Raw genomic sequence first — 19379 nt, forward strand, 5'->3', positions numbered from 1 at the left:
AGCTGTTGCCAATTATGTTTCTAAACTGCAAGTACAAATGTGGCACTAGAACTGATGTCTACTTAGCCATGTTTTCACACTGGCATTCCTTAAATATTTTTCTATATGCAAGATACTAGCTTCTTCTTTTCTTGCAGATAAATGCTTTACTCCTGACTCTCAAGTTTGTAACTTATTCATCACATTTTATCAACTATACATTCCAGAAAGGCGCTGTCATCCTTTTGTCTGTGAATGTTTGGGGCAGCAGTGGTAGAGGTGTGCACTACCCTTTGGAACTGCTCTTGTAAATGAATGTCTCTCAGGTAATCATTTTGTAACCTGTTGAAAAACAAAAAAAAAATTTTCTCATCATGGAAACGGATTAAAAAAAAATTCAGTCAAAATTCAACCGTCCTCTCAAACTTATGCTTCCAAGTGTTGTGTAGATTAAACAAGTCTGAGTGGAAAAGCCTGCTCTAATATATTTCCTCGCCTGCATTGTTTTAAACATAATTAAAATGGCATATGAAGTGCCTTTGTAGCTATTCTCTCATACTCCTGCAGTTTTGTCTGCTGTTGCTGATTTTTTTTTCCTGAACAATGGGATGTGACAGCATATATTTATTTAATCATTATAAATTTAGTTGGTGTTCTCCAGTGAGTCTGAGATTTCAGAGAAGCTTTTAAGTAGCTTGCTAAAATATGTAAAAGAATCCTGTCCCAAAAGAGTCATGAGCTTTCAAATCTTTATGAAAATCCCAGTAAAATTAGTGAGAATTGTCAGGACTAACATACCTGTTTCTTTGCTTTCAAAGTGAACTGGAAAACCTACTACTGTTTTGAATGATTATAATTTCTAAATGATTCATTGAAATGAAAATCTAGGAAAATCCATTTCTCCGAATTGTGTACTGAACTGCGTGTTGTACAACTATTCAAAGTAATAGTTTTGATTTTTTTGTTTGTTTGTTTTGAAATCTGTGTTGTCTCTCTCTTTGTTTTATACTTTTTTTTTGGTGTACATTAACCTTTTATGTCAGAATACTGTAGGACAGGGCACCTCCATCTTCACAGGGCTGACATCTTTGCTGTTGCTTATGATTAGAAATTGTTTATGGTCCAGGATGCATTGAATTCACTGTTACCCTTTCTTCTAGGCTCATCAAAACATGTAAAATAAAGGTGGTTAAATAGCTTTCTTTAATTCTGTGGATTACTGAAGAGAAAGAATAATGAGTGAAGGTGTGTTTTCTGTCGAATCAGTAGCCCCTGAGGCAGAGCTAGAAGAATACACCTAGTTCAGAAGTTCTGGTGTGGCAGAGGCTGTGAGCCTGCAGCTGCACCAAGCTTTCCCCAGCACAGAGAATCAGTGAACTTCGAATGGTATGAAATGCTGTGTTCACCCTAACTGGCTTCATGCTTCTAAGACACCAGGTGTAAAAATGTGAAGTGTGCTTAAGTTAGCAAGTGCATTGCTGTAAGACTAGTCTTTTATCTAGCTCTTTTGCAGTCAGCATATTCTGCAAATAGAAATGTTTTCTAGGTTGAATAATACTTCTCACAGCTGTTGTAGAGTTAGCCAACAATAACCATAACTGGGGAATTTGAATAAGTAGTGAGTTGATAATGATAAAATAGTGGGGGATTTTAACAATAGCAATGTAAATGCTACTACAGTGCAGCACAGACAATTTTATAGGATTTTAAAATGTTGGAATAATTTATTTCTTTTGATACCTCAGCACTGGGAATTTATGTTGTCAACATTTATTCTGAAGCTGCAGAAAGGAGTTTTTTGAAGGAACATGAGATAACAAGCTGATTCCTGGCAACTCCTTCTTAGGCCGAGCTCTGATTTAAGGTAGTATAATGAGTCAGCAATGCTACTTTGTTCTACTGATACTAGTATGTTGTGTTGTTGGGGTTTTTTTGCTTGTTGCGTTGGGGGTTTTGTTTGTTTTTTAACAAAGTACAGTAAGGTGGTATGTTCAGAAGTATGAGTAGCTTACTTACATTGTCCAAACCCACCACTAAAGATCAAACAATGTCTGCATTTCTAGAGAAGACAAGTAATTGAAGCTTTTAAAGCAGTTTGTTTATTAGTTTGTTTTTTTCAAAAATTCACGTACACCTGTAACAGGATAGCCTAGTACTAGGAGATGTAGCTTAAAAGTTCAAATTTTACAAATGTGTATTGCAGTGAGAAGCAGGGGAAGTGCAGTGTGCTGACAGAAGCTTGTGAGTTCTTGGAATGTCAGGATGATTGCTGATGGAGCCAAGGACAGATGACACGAGGGAGGAGGTTGTGTGTGAATTCCTTTCAGCTATTAGAGACATTCTTGCTAAAGTTTGCAGATCTTGAGTCTTGCAGTAACATGTTTACTGATACCTTGTGGAGTCACATTAATAGAAGGGTTTTTATAACATGGTTGTCATGGGTCGAATAAAACCAGCAGTGGCTATACCCAGACAATTGTGGGAAACAAAATTAACTGTCCACAGGTATAAGACTACTGAATTAAAAGGCAAACACAGAGCTGCTCAGGAATCAGTCTGGTAAGGATTTTGTTAAATATTTGTTTGGATGACAAGGAAGTATGAACACTGGGGAGAAGAGGTTCATTTTGAGGAAGAGAGACATAAGTCAGTTGATTCTGTCAGTCAAAACAGATTCTTGATTCTGATCCTGGGCAATGTAATATTCTTTTTGATGATTTGTTCCACCTTTGTTGTGGGGGCAGGATTTCTACACAGATAAATACCAGACCTTCCTAACTTTTTTTTCTCGTACTAGCTGGAGCAGCTTACAAGATGTCTGACTCTTTGCTAGCTTTTAATTGTATTGATACGAGGCATGTATATTATTTTGTTACATACTTTTTCAGAGGATAGGGTTTACTTCTAATTTTCTACTTTTGGTCCATATTGCCTTTTTTCCCATCCTTCTGAAGATAGGATGAGGAAGATAAACATAGTTGCTGCTGACTGCAACTGACAGAGCTAGACAGATGTAGTCAGTTTTTGTGGCCTTTGTAAAGCTGAGGAAGTAAAGGTGCTCTTGTGTGTGGACATATGGGGGCACTTTCTGTTTTTGTGAGAATGGTCTCTGTCACCTGGGATGATAACTTGTAATATCTCTTCCTAACATAACTGGGCTCAGGCTTGGTAATGACTTGGTAATGACTCCTTATCCAGTCTGTGGCCCGAGCATGTAGTCTAAAAGCCTTTGGTTTTAGATAAAAATGTTTTTGATGTGTGTGATAGTCTTTGACATATGATTTTCCCCTTAGCTTTCCTTTGAGAAAGGCAAGGTAAAATTCTTTCTAATTATCTGTGTCTCTAGTTCTTTTGGACTGATCCCACACTATTTGGTAAGTCCACAAACTACTTTGTGAGTATGCCTGTGAAGTTCATCATCTTGTTGTAGTTCATTGTTTGTTGTGCAAAGAAGCTAAAAGAACTTGCTATGTTGGGACACTGAACACAAGTAGCAGGTAAAATTCAGAATTTCCTCATGTTAAACACTGTTTTTTTAGGCATCTATTATCTTCTGAAGATAACTGTAGTATCTTCAAGATACTACAGTTGGATCGAGAATTTGGAGATAGCTGCCTATTCTCTTTCTGGGAAAAATAGAAATTTTTAATCTGTGATGTGGTTTAGATACTCACTGCTCCAAATGTGTTATATTTACCATCCAACTGCTTTCAGAATTCTGATCCTCAGGCAGTTGTAAATGGCCTATAGGGCCATACAATGAGAGTGGAACATTTCAATTCTGTGTTGTCCTTGGTTTGCAAGGAAGTTTTATGGCTGGCTGACAAGGATCTCTTGTTGCAGCCTTGTTTATTTGCAATCCTGTGTCCAGGAACATCTCATGTTAATTCTTATTCCTCTTTCTGTATATTCATTTGAATCACCCACAAAACCAAGGCAGCTGCTGCTTTCTTAGTTGTATGCTGTTTTCTTAGTTGTAGGTCTCCTGCTGCAAATGACGTTGAAAAGAGAGCAAAACCACCTACAGATAATTTAAATGAGAAAAAAGAGATTGCATACTGCTTAATTGTTAAATTTTCCTACAGCTTGTCTGCTGAAAGCCGGGTTTCATGTGGCATAGTTGTAGTTCAGACAACTGTTTTAGTAACAACTTGGGTTTGGAGACTGTGATTGCAAAGATTAATCACCTGCTCCTCATTGTTGGTAGCCACAGATACCATCACTTGAATTTCTACGTGGAATATCTTTGAAACAGCCAGAGACAGTTGCTGTTCTTTGGCTGATGAGAAGTAATTCATTAGACTTTGCTAACATGTAGCTGTGATTGCTAATCTAATCTGTGCAGCTTTGACGTCTGCCCCAGTTGTGGGGATAGGGGATAGAACAGTGCAGCCAAGCATTTTAAAAGTAGATGCAAATGTGTACATAGGGTTACTGCAACTCTAGTCTCACTGTGGTGTTAGATTAGTTATATTAGGCTTGATAGTCCACCAGCTGTCTACCCAGATTGGGTGGGTTTTGTTGTCCCTTTGATTTTTTTTTTCTAAATGTGGTAAAAAGAACAGCTTTCTTTTTTGTCCTTATCTCTGAAATCATTAGATGTATTTATGAGGTGGCCCTTGCAAACCAGTAGGATAATGTTAGAGGAGGATATGAAAGTTTGTAAATTGAAGGAGTTGCCAAAAAGTGTGGGTGTCAAGTGGGAGTAAGAGATGATCTTCTGATATTAAGCAGCAAATTAAGCTTCAGAATATTGCCTTGATAGATGCCTGGAGAAGCAGGAGGTAAACCTATGGAAATTGCAGAAGACGAGCAGGGGTAAGATAGTGTGGCTGTGTATGTTCCAGGTGGCCCATCAGCCACCTGTGAAGAGAGGCTGTGGGGGCTCTACGTGCTCAGTGCTATTAGAAGGTCATTAAGGTCTTTAGGAGCAGATGGTGTAAGGCCTAAACTGCAGAAGCAAAATTAGAGGGTACTGAGGATGGAGCTGGAGAATTGCACACCAACAGCTTCAAACTGCTAAGGCATGGAAGGGAGAAAGAGTAGTGACCAGAGAGGAAAGGTGGGTCATTAGTGGTATCTGCTTTGGTGTTGTTTTCCTAGCCCCTAAACAGGTTTGTCATGTAGTGAAGGGAAGTTAGAGAAAAATGAGAAATTAGAAAGAAGAGTGAGTGCTGAGCAGTGGAAAGATCAGATACATGTCAGAGAGAGGCAGATTTATGAAGTAATAATCCCACCTGGCTGTATCTTTCCATCTTGTTAATATACATGTTAATTACTTTCAAACACAACTAGAATGGTTTTCATTTTATATATGAATATAGTCAGCTTGAATTGGAGTAGCTGAAAGGGGAGACATGAAAGGTTTCTTTAAGAAAAACCAATTTTCCAAATTTATTAATTGTGTTTATTTTGATCAGTCTCAAACACAGAATTTCAATTTAGCATATGTCTGGCACATTCTCATTGTAGGAAACACTTGTGCTCATTAGTTTCCAAAACTCCCTACTGAAGGAAATATTATTGAAAAAAAAAAGATGATAATTTCACTAATATATGAGCCTGTAAAAAATGTAAATAACAGGTTAGTAGTTTGTATACCTAAGAACTTAGTTGTTGATTAAATAAACTATCTAATATAATATCTAATTTAAATCATTTGAGTAAAATGCCAGTGGTGTTACACAGGTGGCTAATTGGGCATATGAGTAAGAATCACACCTGCCTAAGGTGGCTTTGACAGAGAAGTTGCATGCCTTCTCATAATACTACCCTGTCACCTTTAATTAAAGAAATCAGTTGCAAGATTTTTTGGTGTTTTTTTGTTGGTTTTGGTTTTTGTCTCTTTAAATGTGGAGGACTCTTCCTCTTTGTGTCCTTGTTCATGTTTCATCTGATAAGAGAGTGCTCAAACCCAGCATTTAGAACTTCTGACCGTGATTCTTGCTGGGGAATTGAATCCTGTATGTAGATTCCATAATTCTGTGCTATACATGTAAGTTACATTGTGTGGCTAATTGATGAATAGAAAGGATTTGCTGGTTTTGTTTGTTTATTTGTGTTCAAATTAACAGCTTTGATTTGTGTGTCTGATAGAAAACCAGAGTTGCATAAGCTGCTTCAAGGAGATTATGGGTAATGTGGCTGGCATATTAATCCAGAGATGTTGGTTGATGTTAACAGCAATTTCTAGATACTGCCGTGTCTTTCCTTAAGAACTTTCAATTTGCAATTTTGCAGGATATTAATAGATATTGTTTGGGGTTTATGTTACTATAAACCAACCAAACAAAAAAAATCTCATTTGCTTTTTAAGAAAAAAAAAAAAGAAACCAGTGCAAATCTATTTCAGCTATCAAGAACTTATATTTATTAGTTTATATTCTCAAAAAATGTGAACAAAAGCTATACTGCAGGGAAATATGCCTTAGTGCTAATGTGATGATCGTGGTTTGAAGACTTGCTGTCCAACTCCCAAATTTGTGATTTAAACCCCAAGAAAACCTACCTTTAAATAAGTGAAAGATTTGTGTGAAAAAGACTTATCTATTCAATGTGGAAGATCAGTGTATTAATGTTGCTGCTTCAAACTGGTGCAGTTTTCAAGAAATCCTAATGAACATCCTATTGTTTAAAATTTTAACAGCTCTTTCCTAAAATGTGTTCCTCTTCCTACAGCCAATGTATGTAACATTACAGATTAAAATTAATAGAGTTTTAAGAGGTGGGGATATTTATAAAACTCAAAAGCTTTGTTACAATAGTGGTCTAAATAGGTAATTATGGGACAGGTTTTCTCTATGTATTTCAAATATGTTGACTCATGAAAAACCAAGTACGTACTCTCTTAAACATACTTAAATGACTAATTATCTCCGCACAGGTTTAAAATGTACTTATTTTCATAATAGAAAATTATGAACTTTTTATCAAACTCTATAGAAATAAGTAAATACTTTAAAAACAATTTATCTCAGTTTAAAGTATTTGTTGTTGTATAGAGAAGAAACAAAATGAAAATGCAGTGTGTATGTAACAGCTGGTAGTAAAAGCAAAGAAATATTTATGTAATTTGTCTGTTAATTGAATAACTGGTAAGAGAGCTTAACAATGCTATGTAGCAGGTGTGACGGTTTTGTTTTGTAGTTGAAGCCAGAAGACTGAAAAGACTTTAAAAATTTTAAGTTTTGTTACAACCTTTATGTAGTTTCACAGCTTTCACCAGACCAGCAACTGGATACTGCAAGATGGGAAACAAACAGCAAAATGGAAATGTTGCTTCTGACGCTCTGATCAAGGTCTTTGCTGCTTTGGTGCATTGTCAGTCTGGGCCGGGGCCTTGCCTGGGACTTCTGCAGTCGTGTCTTGGCTTTCTCTGGAACTGGTCTATGTGTGGACATACATATTTAGTTTGGTTTTTATGTCTCTTCTCATGATGTGAGCCCAGGTGTAGCTCACACTAGTCTGGGAGGTTGTGGTAGGATCTTGGATTATATTTTTAAAACAGAACTTTGTTTAAGGTGTGTGGTGATTCATAGCAAATGCATGGCAGTAGTTGAGGGGTTTGGTCATCCAATACTTCTGCACTCATTGAAATCAATCAAAGCTTGGGTCAGACATTGCTGCAGTTTACTTTTTGTCTGAGTAGGCCAGTGCTTCATCACAGGACTGGACTTGTATTTGTATCCTGCAGGCTGGGTCTGAGTTGGTTTTCCTGGTTTAGCAGAAAAGTTTTGCAGGTCATGGCTTGAGCACCCTGGTACCTGTTCTCTAAACTTTTTTAAATCACTATTAAAAAAAAAATCCAAACAACTACTTAAATTATAATTCTTTATTATTAAAAACAAATTTAAATCTGAATATTGTTTATCTGCATGATTATTTGAAAGGCCTTGGATTTTTTTTTTTACTATTTTATTTTTTTAAGGAGGATGAGTTGTTCAGGTACACTGTGCAGCTTAAGTAACTGTGTATTTCCAGTACTTTTCAAGTTTTGATACAATGTTCAAGTATCCCATAATCTCAGTAAAGTATTTCTCACACTGGTCCCTCTGAGGTAATGATTTGTGTTTTGTAGAGGAGTTCAGGCACATGACATAACATGTCTGAGTTCACATGAAGTCTATGCTACAGCTGGAAATTTCTCTAAATCCCTATCTGTTAGCCTAACCAGTTAGACTCCACTTCCCCTGAGATAAAGGCACCCAAACCCAGTTTTAAGCTGTATTTAAGCCTTCTGACATACTGTAAGAAATAACATATTGGGTTATTATCCTTCTGCAATTTTGTGTCATTCATTGTTGAGGAACTGCAAGAGAATGAATACATCTCTTGATTCCTGCTCAAATCCACATGTAAGCTGGAAGCTGTGTGTACTGTGCATCTCTCTTTCATTAACTCTGAGATAAAATGGGAGTTGTAGATATAATTTATAATTAAACCAATTTCCAGTGTTGCTCACTTATTCCATGGCTTTTCTTAACCTTAGTGCTAATAGTAATAAAGATTTTTTGAATAAAGAAGTGTCTGTGTTACACAGGAATGTGTTCACTCATCCTGTTAAATGTGTTTTTTGTTGGCATTCCATGAATTGATCTGTTACCCTCTGGTGCTGCAGCTGTTCCTAAAAAAGGACGTGCCATTTCTCATGTAATAGCTTGCCTAATACTGAAAGGGAGAAAGTTATATGATTCCACATTAAAGCAGATATTATTCATGTGAGTTTATGACACAAAACCATTAATATTATTTTGAGAAATAAGTTTTTGAAAAGTGTAAGATTTATTTCCTTTCACTTGAAAAATCAAATGCTTCAGTTGTCTAATTTAAAAAATAAAATCAATTTGCTTCCCTCCCTTCCAAACACATTCTTCTAATATGCTTTTGTGTACAAATGTACATAAAAGCATATTATGTACTCATGATGAGTTGGTTGCTTAGGGCTACGCTGCATGTGCTCGGTCAGCCTGACTGTGTGCTAACCAATTGGAATGGTACCCCATGAGCAGAATGTGGTCGTGCAACGTGTGACAAAGATTCAACCTGACAGTGTTACAGTTGTGCGGTGCATAGAGGTTTAGAGTAACAAAAAGGGGCATGAGAAACTGCATGGAAGAGACTTCCTGCTGCCTCTGCAGCAAAAATGTGTTAATGCTCTAGTCAAAAAAAAACCTGAAAAGCATTTTTCTGGAGACCTTTTTCCCTCTCCTGTTTTACTTGAGACTGGCTAGATGTGGAGCCATCTGCATTTTTACGTTGTTTAACATACTGTCAAACCAACTGTGTTTTAATGAGGGACTAATATTAATTCATTACTGTTGGAAGACATTTCATTTATCTTTGGTAGGTTCTTTTGCATTTCAAATTTGAGATGCTTGCATTTTATATTGTGATCTACTTCCTTATGCTCTGCTGTAGACTGGCATGGAACATTCTTCTTTCATCACTTGTTTAATGCTTTTATTATAACTTGATACCTTTGTGAACAGTTACTGATTTCTTCAGGGATGTAGTGAACTTAAATGTGAACTATTTCTGACCTCTTCGGCACAGAGACAAAATACACAAGTGTATGAAATCTTGGACTTTACATGTCTAACCTGCTGCATGCTAAAAAAGATTGATGTTTATTTAGAAGGGGTGCTGAGTAGGTTTTTCTGTAGTTTAATCTTGAAAATTTCTCTGTATTGTTTTCTTTTGCATAACATGTTCTCTGTAACTGCTGTGAATGGAAAAGTCAAAAGTGACTACTGGGAGTTGAGAGCAAATAAAATCCAAGTGTGCCATGAGAAATTAGGTAGCCCAAATAGCCAACAGAAAAGAGGTCTGCAAGTGATTTTGAGGGTAATTTAATGAATGCAATAATCAGCCGTTTTTGCTTTTAGGAAAGATATGGTTGCTGCTTTTATTTTTATAGTGATGTAGTGGTTGGAACTCAGATAATCTGTTGGATTTTGTATTGCATGTTTTCTGCTTTGGTCCTTCATTATTTTATTCCAAAAAATGCCAGGAATTATTACCTAAAGGCTTAAAGTTATAGCTTGTGGCTTGTTTGTCTGTTTGTGATGCAATAATGAAACCTCAGCTCAATTTCTTTGTTAATAGCAGAGTTATCTAAGCACTTAGATATTTGTTTAATAATAGGGGGGGGTTACCCTTTCTGCCAGCATACCGAAAATTAAATTTTGTGTTTTTCACATACCTGTATTCCTTTACAGCTGAATTTACCTTGCCTGCTGCTGTTAACATGGTGGGCAAGCATCATCCTCGTGTAGAAGTAGTGTCATGTGATCTCTTATGCTTCTCCTTGCTTTGTCTTGTAACATGCTTATCAGCATAGCCTGTGTAGTATTGCCGGTGTATTTTGGAACTGTAATATGTGCAGGCAAGCCATATCTGCTAGAGATAAGGAGGCTGGTGGTGGATGAATTTCACCCCTGACAGCAGCTCCTCCATCTGCTGTGCATTGCTGCTGCATTCAAAAGCATGCACACCTCACCTTTGGGTCTGGAAATCGGTTTGTTTGCAAAGAGAAGGAGCCAAATGAGTTGATTGTTAGCAACGGCAAGTGCAACCCTGAAATGTGGGAAGAAACAGGTGGAGGATTTCGAGATGCACCCATCTGATAGGGGTCGGTGGGCAATAGTAGAAGGAATGTGAGAGACTGGAGAGGAAGGAAGGAGAAAATGCAAATAACAGTTGAGGGGAAGGAATTACCTGAATTTGAAAGGAAATGGCTCTGAGGAATGCATGCGTATATCTGAACCATAGCATTCATGGAAAACATTAGTGTTTTAATCAGCAACAGTGTTAAAGGCAGCAGTTGTAGAAGCCAATGAAGTCATGTCCAAGTTCCATTTTAAAGAGGAGAAAAACCTCTTCTGTAGAAGGAGCAGCCTCTTCTCTCCATTCAACCTAGTAGTAGCATATTATTGCTGTTTAAAAGCCTTCAAAATGTAGACTTTTAATTTCTACTGATTGAGTCAGAATAAGATGTCTTGCCTTGATTTACCTGTGTCAGTAGAATAATGAATGGTGGATTAAATAGGGGGACTGAAAGTAAAGAGGAAAAAAAAAATCATTGTATACTAAGATTTAAAATAATACTGAAAAATAAGCCTCCATAGTGAAGACTAGGAATCATAAAACTTACATGAAAACTTTTGCGTTCAGAAACTTGTCTGATGGGTTCATGGGAGCTGAGAAAGAGTCAGATCCCTGTGTTCCTCCAGAACACTGGAGTAGGTTGTTATGAACTTGTGTTTGTTCATGCTTCTGAGAGTTTGAGTCATAGCTTTAAAGCAGCTGAGGGGTATATTTTTGTGTATAGTTTTATAGAACTGGAAGAGCCTTACCTGAAGACCGCATAGTGGATTCCAGGAGCTCTTCCTCATTTTATATTCACACTGCTTTGACAAGCAAAATTTGAATCTAAGAGCTTTTAAGGAGTTATTTCCACTATGGTTTGGCTTCAGAGTTATAGTCTTGTCACCTCCTAAAAGTGTCTCTTTTCAGTCTATTGTGGGCTCTTGTTTTTAATGAGCTTGTGTAAGTTTCTGTTCACAGCTGAAATGCTTTTGGAAACAACCATCTGTTAAGAACACTAACTGGCCAGTGGATGAGAAAAATCCTGAGCAATGTTTTGGTTTCTTCAGAGATGGATTTAAATGCAAAGTCTCAAATTAACTCCATCTTGTTATCATCTGGGTGGTTTACTCTTTTTTTTGCCACCTAGTTATAACGTGACTAGTGATATCAAAAACATCATCTGAGAGGGAGATAGAACTAAGTCTGCCACCTCAAAGTAGCATGTACTTGTGCAGCAAACAAGGGGCTTGTATTTTGGAAATCTGCCACAACTGAGGTCTAGGGGGATCTATAGGCTAATATAATCCTTTTTTGCTTATGAGCACAGACTTGATTCTTTTACAGACTGGGTTATTGGTCACCATCCTAATTAATTGTAAATGCTGGAGCATTTCTCTTTGCTGTCATGGATATGGAGTCAACAGCAGAATGTCGGTGTTCAACAGCAGAGTGTGGGTGTTCAACAGTCTTGTTTACATCTGCATTGTATGTAAGTATCTACATTAATAATGTTGCTTTATTTCTCAAGAGCATGTCATTCCCTGTGGATATATTGAACAATTACAGTCATGAGGACTTGGAGAACTCAGCAGAGGACTACCTCTTTGATCTTCGGTGGGGGAATCCAAACTCTCCTGAATTCTTTTCTCTGCCAGACCACCGCAAGGTAAAAACCAACAAATACTGTAGTACTGGTGTTCTTAAAATCCTTATAGATCTAAAATTTAAGATATCCAGTCCTTTTGAATTTCAGAACTGTTTTATCAAAGCTTTCATATTTTCCAAATTCAGAATTTGTGTGTTAAACTCTACTTTCTTCACTCTGTAATTGGGTTTAAATTTGGGTTTCAGTTACTGTGTCCTGCTTCTAGGCAATGGACCTGTATATAATAAGCAATTTTAAAAAAAGGACAAACAAAACCCAACCTCACTATAACCTTAAATTTTCAACTTATGAATCAAACTTCATGCATTCTCAAAAGCGTATCATCACTAAGGGGTTCATGGTTTATTTAAGCTAACTGGCTCTTTTTTTCATCTCAGTTCTTCAGTGTTCTTCATGTTTGGGTTCAAGTTTTGATTAATAACTTCACTAATTTCAAAAGTGGTTCTTCTTTCTTTATCTGAAATATTCTGTGCTGTTATTAATCTCTAGCAGAGAATAGCTATGACACTTTTATGTTTTAAACCAACTTGTGTGATGAGTTGGTCAGTGTTGGTTCTGTCCAGATGAATGCTTGTATTAGAAATAGTACCAATAAAACCAGCAGCGTATAGCTTTAATGAAAAGTAAGTCAGTTGAGAGGATTTTCTGTGGGATCTAAAGGTCAGTGCCACAGATTCCTTGGCAGAATCAGAGTCTTGACTACTTTCCTGCATTTATGTAAATGCTGTATGCCTAAATGATTGCTTGTATTAACGTCCTCATTTGTGACAATAGCATGTCATAATCTTCTTAAATTTGTTAAGCAAGTCTGTCTACCACACCATTCACATCTGTCAAGTTTTTTATACATTAATTTAATAATGAAAGCATGGGAATTTAAATATCAAAATGCATTTCCACAAAGTTACTTGATTCCTGAAAAGAAGATTTTTTGACCCTTCCCATATTTTTTTCTGAGGAATATCAAGTAGACAATTCAGAATTTCTAACATGTGTGTAACTTCGGGGAACAAAACCCTTTTGAATTTGCCTTCCCACTGTAGCACATTAGAACCTGCTAACAAACACAGTTTTGCTGTGTCATCTTGTTTCAGTGCTTGACTGACTGCCTCGTTCTTCTATTGGCTTTGACAGCTTGCACAGTTGGGACTGTTGAAGTGAACATAATGCTGGCTTCTTGCACACCTTACTTCAGTTGTGCACACAAATGCAAACTGTCAGCAGAAAAGAGCTGTACAAATTACTGTAGCTAAATCTGCCAGAGCCTGAGAGTCAGAGCTCTTTAGATGTAGTTTGTCTCTAGGAAGATGTGTCTAAAGAAAGGACTGAAAGAAAGGCTTGTCTTTTACAGGTAGCTGTTAAGGACTTGATTTTTAATATTCTTCTTTTTTACCTTGATAAACATTCTCTGTATTTTACTACTGTTGTTTTAGCAAAAGTCTACTGAATTACTGTGCATTCTTCTTGCAGGTTCCTATTACCTTGACATCCGTGGGCTTTGTTCCTCTTTATGGTGTAGAGCAAACACACAAAGTTCTTGCACTGTTTGCACCATGGGACTCACTCACAGGTTTCATTTTAAGTTTTTTATCTCTGTATTGACTTTTTTTTTTGTGGAAAATGCATGTAACCAGGCCCTTGCTCATTTCATGCTGCTGTAGGCCATAACTTTTCCATTGTACATTTGTTGTTCCCCGTCTTTTTGTTCACATACTATTATTTCTTGTTGTGTATTTATATACACAAGTGCTAGAACTTTGCACGCTAATCAGATCAGAACTAGACCTATTGAATTCAAAAGATATGTAGCAAAATAATGTGGTGCTTGTCTGGACCATAGTACAACATGTATCTCTTGATCTCTTTATGTGTGCTTCACCTTTCCAAAAAGTATTTATTGAACATTCTTAAAATTCATTAATTTACACATGAATTTAAATGTTCTTTATTAATAATGATTGATCAGCATCATGTGTAAATTAGTCTTTAGCTAGAAGTCCTAGCATAGCTCTGGCTGAGATGATGGTTTTTGTGGGTTTTCTCCTCCTGTTCTTCCTCCCGTCTTCTTCCCCTTCCTGTTCTCCACATTTCTTCTTCCATTTAATGCCATGTATATGATTACCAAGTATGCCACAAATGCCTATATATCATACTCTTCCTAACTGCTGCTCAAATTTCTATCAGCCTTTTTACATTCATCTAACTCCCTCAAACTTGTACAGTTTCAATATTAATATCTGTTAGCCACCCAGTAGTAAAATACATGTATGAGGGAGACTTATCTTGACAGTTTTTAGTGGAAGGAGATGTTAGAGCACAGTGTTGAAGGATAGAACTTATGTCTGAAAAGTAGTTCCTGTATACCATACCACAAAAAAGAAACCCAAACAAACAAAGCACCCCTAGTGTTTTTTAGTCTCAGTTATCAAAAAAAGTTTTGGGCTACGGAGCATTTATATGGGTAGAGTGTACAGTGCCCCGTTGGTTGTGCTAGGGTAGTAGGAGCTGCATTAATGTAGTGCCATCTAGAAGATGTGATTACTACTAATGTGATTACTACATTGTTATTCCTGAGTATTTAGCAACTTAATGAATATGTTTCTTTTGGAATGGTTAGAATCACTAACTTTTTATTTCCCTTGTTTCTTTCAAGCTGTAGCCCTGTATCTTGCTGATCAGTGGTGGTCAATTGATGACATTGTGAGAACATCTGTCCCTGCTAGACAGGGACTTCATCAGGTAAAGCACTCCAACATTCACCTAGCACTTAATCCTATGCTCCAAGATAATGGCAAATAGATAGTGTGCAAGATTTTAATTTAATTTAGTGTGCAAGATGTTTTAATTTAATTTGGAAATGAGAGGGCTGTTGCAAAGGAATAAAGGAATAGGTACAAGGGGAAAAGGAACCTCAATGTGAAGATGGAGTCTTGATCAAGAACGGCCTTTGTACAGCAGCTTCATGTGATGTTAGCTGCATTACAATTTTTTTAAATTCTTTAGAATATTTTGATCTCGTTGTGTTGAAACATCTTGGTAGAATAGTGCATTGTATCATAGCAATACCTATTGATCTTATCAGGAGACTAGCAACCCAAAAATACTGTCAGGAATGTGTTGATAGAAGCAAGCTGAAGCTGGTGGCTTGCAGTGGCAATACATGAAGTTCGGAAAAGAAAGTTGCCTGGTATCTGCTTTATTGCTGCCCATCATTGACCTTTGTTACCATTATTTAACCTGTGTAGCATGGAATTTTCCAAAACTGGAAATCTGTGTTTTTCCAGGGGTGTAATTTATATCTGCTCAAGGAATCTGGGCATTTGTCTTTGATTTTTGCAATTTTTAAAATTTTCTCTTGAGAGTTTGGCATGTAGTCTGGCTTTCCACATAATTCTTAATGGTAGGAAAATCAGGAAAGCCAAATCTTTCACAAGGGAGATAGCTGAGACTAAACGTTAGAATAGGTCATGGTTCCTCCTTCCTTCACAATAAGTAGCATAGTGATGAACTCAAATGTCATCTATAAAAGGAACCCTGTAGGATAGAAAAAAAAAAAAATTTAATTGCTTATTTCATGCCACAGAAACTGTTGTAACAAGTTTTTTCACTGCATCACATCCTGTTGCCTGCCACTCTATCAGGAGTGATTGAGTGTGCCAAGTCCTGCCACACTGAGCCTCATCATTTCTCCTTTGTAAGACGTCAGTTACCTGCTAGCCTGGGAATTCTGAGGCTGATGTACTGCTGTTGTGTGTGGTGAATGTTTAAGTACAAGTGTAGGTTTGAGTTAGATCATAATATTCTCATTCCACTGCCCTTCTCCCAGATTTTACACATCGGATTGGGAGTGACATTGAAGACATGAAATATCCTCTGTCGTTGTGATTTGTACTTAACCTATTGCAATGGCTACTGAGTATCTTCTTGCCTTGTAACAAACCTCAGAGAGTCACTCTGCTTTAGCACTTACAGCCTTCCCTTGAAATCTGTCTGCAGCTATGTTAAATAAGTTCTGTCATGTATGGGTATTAACTATTCTGACCAATCTTCTGAAATGTTTTTTCTGTGTTCCCTTAGGTGAAGTCTGTTGGAGAGCGAGTTGTTCTCTATGTTCTAAATCGAATTATCTATCGAACACAAGAAATTGAAAGAAATGAGATCCCATTTCTCTGTCATGGTAGCAGCCATTATGCTAAGATCATGTGGAAAAAAGGAGAGGCTATTGGGTTCTATTCTGTTAAACCTACAGGTAGAACATTTGAGGATTGTGGGATTTGGGAATTAAAAGGGAAGAGATAGTTTGTTTGAAGACAATTGTATTAGTAGGCTTTATAAGCCTTGCAGGGCTAATTGAGTTGGTGTTTTCCTGCAGTCATAAGAGACCAGATGGCTGTTAAAATCTCTGGCTGAAATAATTACATGCTTTAGCAATGTAAGTTCTTAGGTTACTTCATAATTACAAAATGTATTAAAACTAAGAAATTTGATATACCTGACAGCATTTTTTTCTTCTCTAGAGCAATTGTTTACACTTGGATTGGACTGTGCTTGTCTTGAGTTAGCAAAAATGGAAGGTTTTTCTTTCAAAAAATTTTCAAAATTTCACCCATGTTTGAGTGTGTTGTGCTCTCCAAATGAGCAGCCTATGTGGAAAAGGCCACTCTGTAAACAGATGCTTTGAGGAGTGGTGGAGCTCTTCAAGCATCCCAAAGTGTACTCAAGTAATATAACCACTCTGCTCAAGTTTCCCTTGCTTCAAAAATCAAAATAATAATAGAATCATAGAATGATTTTGGTGGGAATGGACTATTAAAGACCATCTAGTTTCAACCCCTGCTGCCATGGGCAGAGACACCTTCCACTAGACCAGGACCCCATCCAGCCTGGCATGAACATGGGATGGGGCATTCACAGCTTCACAGTTTGAACACAGTTTGAACATCCCCTTTCAGGGATATTCACACCTTCTTTCAGCAACCTGTCCCAGAGCCTCACCACCCTCTCAGTAAAACGTTTCTTCCTAATATCCAATCTAAATCTACCCTCCTGTGACTTAAGGCCACTGCCTATTATCCTGTGACTATGTGACCTTTTAAAACGTCCCTTTCCAGCTCTCTTGTAGGCTCCTTTCAGGTGCTGAAAGGCCACATTTAGGTCACCCCAGAGCCTTCTCTTCTCCAGGCCGAACAACCCGAGCAGTGCTCTAGCCCTCTGATTGTTTTCATGGCCCAAAAATAAGTATGTTCATGGGTCCTAAAAATAGAAGCTTGCAAAGACTAACTGGGTTGTATAGACAACTTTGTTTCTCATTGTCCTTGTCAGAGAAGAGGGCAACTCTTTGCCATAGTTCACAGATTCACTGAAGGGCCTGAAAGTGAATTGGCTATTGGCAATTAAAGGACTGCCTTAATGCCATTATAATGACATCCTTTTCTCACTGCTGAATTCATAGCTGTCCTTGGAATCCTCTGATATTGAAGTACCTATGTGTTGTCACCATCTGTTCCATGTTTGATTAATTTAGGATAATATATTGTTTAAGGGAGAATTTCAGTGTAAAATGTCCTAGCATTTTTTGTGTCTTCATTTAAAAAATTTGAATCATTGTTTCAGTCTTTAAGCAAGAACTGAATTACTTTTCAAATTTGTTCTGAGAAGTCATGTAATCAGCATAAAAGTGTAATTAATTAATTTTGTTTTCTCCTATTCTCTCCTCCATCTTTCAGTTCCATTTTTACTGGTTTTCATATAGAACTGTATAGTGGGATTTCAAAGTGAGCCTTTCCTCTCTGTCTTGTCTATTCTTTTCTGGTGCTACAGACTTTTTCTGTTACATTATTCTATTGATGTGTCTTGGAAACCTTATGAAGCTTGCTCAAACAAGTTATTAAATGACTAATAGGAATTATTTATTTTTAATAAAGTTATAACTTATTTTATAACTTTACTTAATTTTACTTACTTTTATATGGTTTGGAATTTTTATAAATTATAAAAGTCTTTATTTAAATATGCTAAAATCCATGCTGCAGCATGTCAGTCAGCATGCAGTTACGCCATCCATACTGATAGATATTTTTTCCCTCTCATTATTTCAGGAAGTGTTTGTAGCTCTCTTGCTCATCAGAAGTATATGTTGCCAGTGCTAGACACAATGTTCGTTAGAAAGAAACATCGTGGGAAAGAGGCTGGGTTAATCATGTTGGAAGACTTTGTGGATTCCTTTACTGAAGAGTCCCTTGGCCTACGATATCCACTGTCATCTTTCATGTATACAGGCAAGCTCTTTAATTTTTTCTTCTGATCTTCTTTGTGGTTTCTTTTCATGTCCAAATGAGTATTGTCATTAAACCTCTATGTTTGTGGCCTTATCCTCAGGTTCCACATTAAATTTTCTGCCCTTTGGTGGAGGCTAAAAGTCCTGATTTGTGTAAGATGAAGTAGTTCCTAATTCAATTTTTAATCCTCTATGTAAAAGTAGATTATTTGAACTCTGAGTTTAGCTGCGGTGAAGTTCACCACTGTCCTGTTTTCCCCACCAAGCCTGTAGCATGGGCTGAGGTGTTTCTGTGTGGGAATCTAATGTCTGTCTGCCTTGTAGCCCCTTTTTCTTGCTCACACCTAAACCTCACAAGATTGTTTAATTCATGCTTTCTCTGAACTTCTGGTGAAGAGGACTAGGCTCTGCTTTAACTTGCATATCAGAAGGCACAGTTCTAAAACACAAGGTTTCCATTAGCAACCTAAGAGGACTCTGTCATGTAGGAAGTTACATGGATTCTGTAAACTATGTTCTTGGGACTGTGTTCAGACAAGAAGCATGTTTCTTTTGCCCTGTTTCTCAAAGCTTGTTCCTTCTTAGGCCATTTCCCAGGATTCCTTCTATGAACATTTTTATCTGGCCTTCTTAACCAGTAGAAATTTTCTGCTTTTTGAAGCATCACAGTCTGTCACTAGATCTGATAAGACCTAATTTGTTAAGCTTCAATGAGGAAAATTACTTGAGCAGAATTTAATGACTGATTCATTTTTGTAGTTAAGAAACTACACAGTGGGGATCTTGTGCTCTGAAATTGTGTATCAATATTAAACCTGGTGAAAAATGGAAGCTTTTTCTAGCAAAGCCCAAAGAATAGTGTCAAAGCAT

General features: G+C 37.1%; 1 protein-coding gene across 2 annotated transcripts in view; it reads left to right on the top strand.

Moving 5' to 3' along the window:
* FAM169A (family with sequence similarity 169 member A) overlaps positions 1-19379 on the top strand; it is a 39743-nt gene that overhangs the window by 2484 nt on the left and 17880 nt on the right. For both annotated transcript variants that reach the window (XM_064402825.1, XM_064402826.1), the window contains exons 2-6: positions 12095-12232; positions 13703-13802; positions 14886-14971; positions 16310-16481; positions 18331-18510. In XM_064402825.1, coding sequence (XP_064258895.1) covers positions 12095-12232; positions 13703-13802; positions 14886-14971; positions 16310-16481; positions 18331-18510 — 676 coding nt within the window. The remainder of the gene's footprint in view (positions 1-12094; positions 12233-13702; positions 13803-14885; positions 14972-16309; positions 16482-18330; positions 18511-19379) is intronic.

The sequence above is a fragment of the Passer domesticus genome, chromosome Z (genome assembly GCF_036417665.1).
Source record: "Passer domesticus isolate bPasDom1 chromosome Z, bPasDom1.hap1, whole genome shotgun sequence".
Lineage (NCBI taxonomy): Eukaryota > Metazoa > Chordata > Aves > Passeriformes > Passeridae > Passer > Passer domesticus.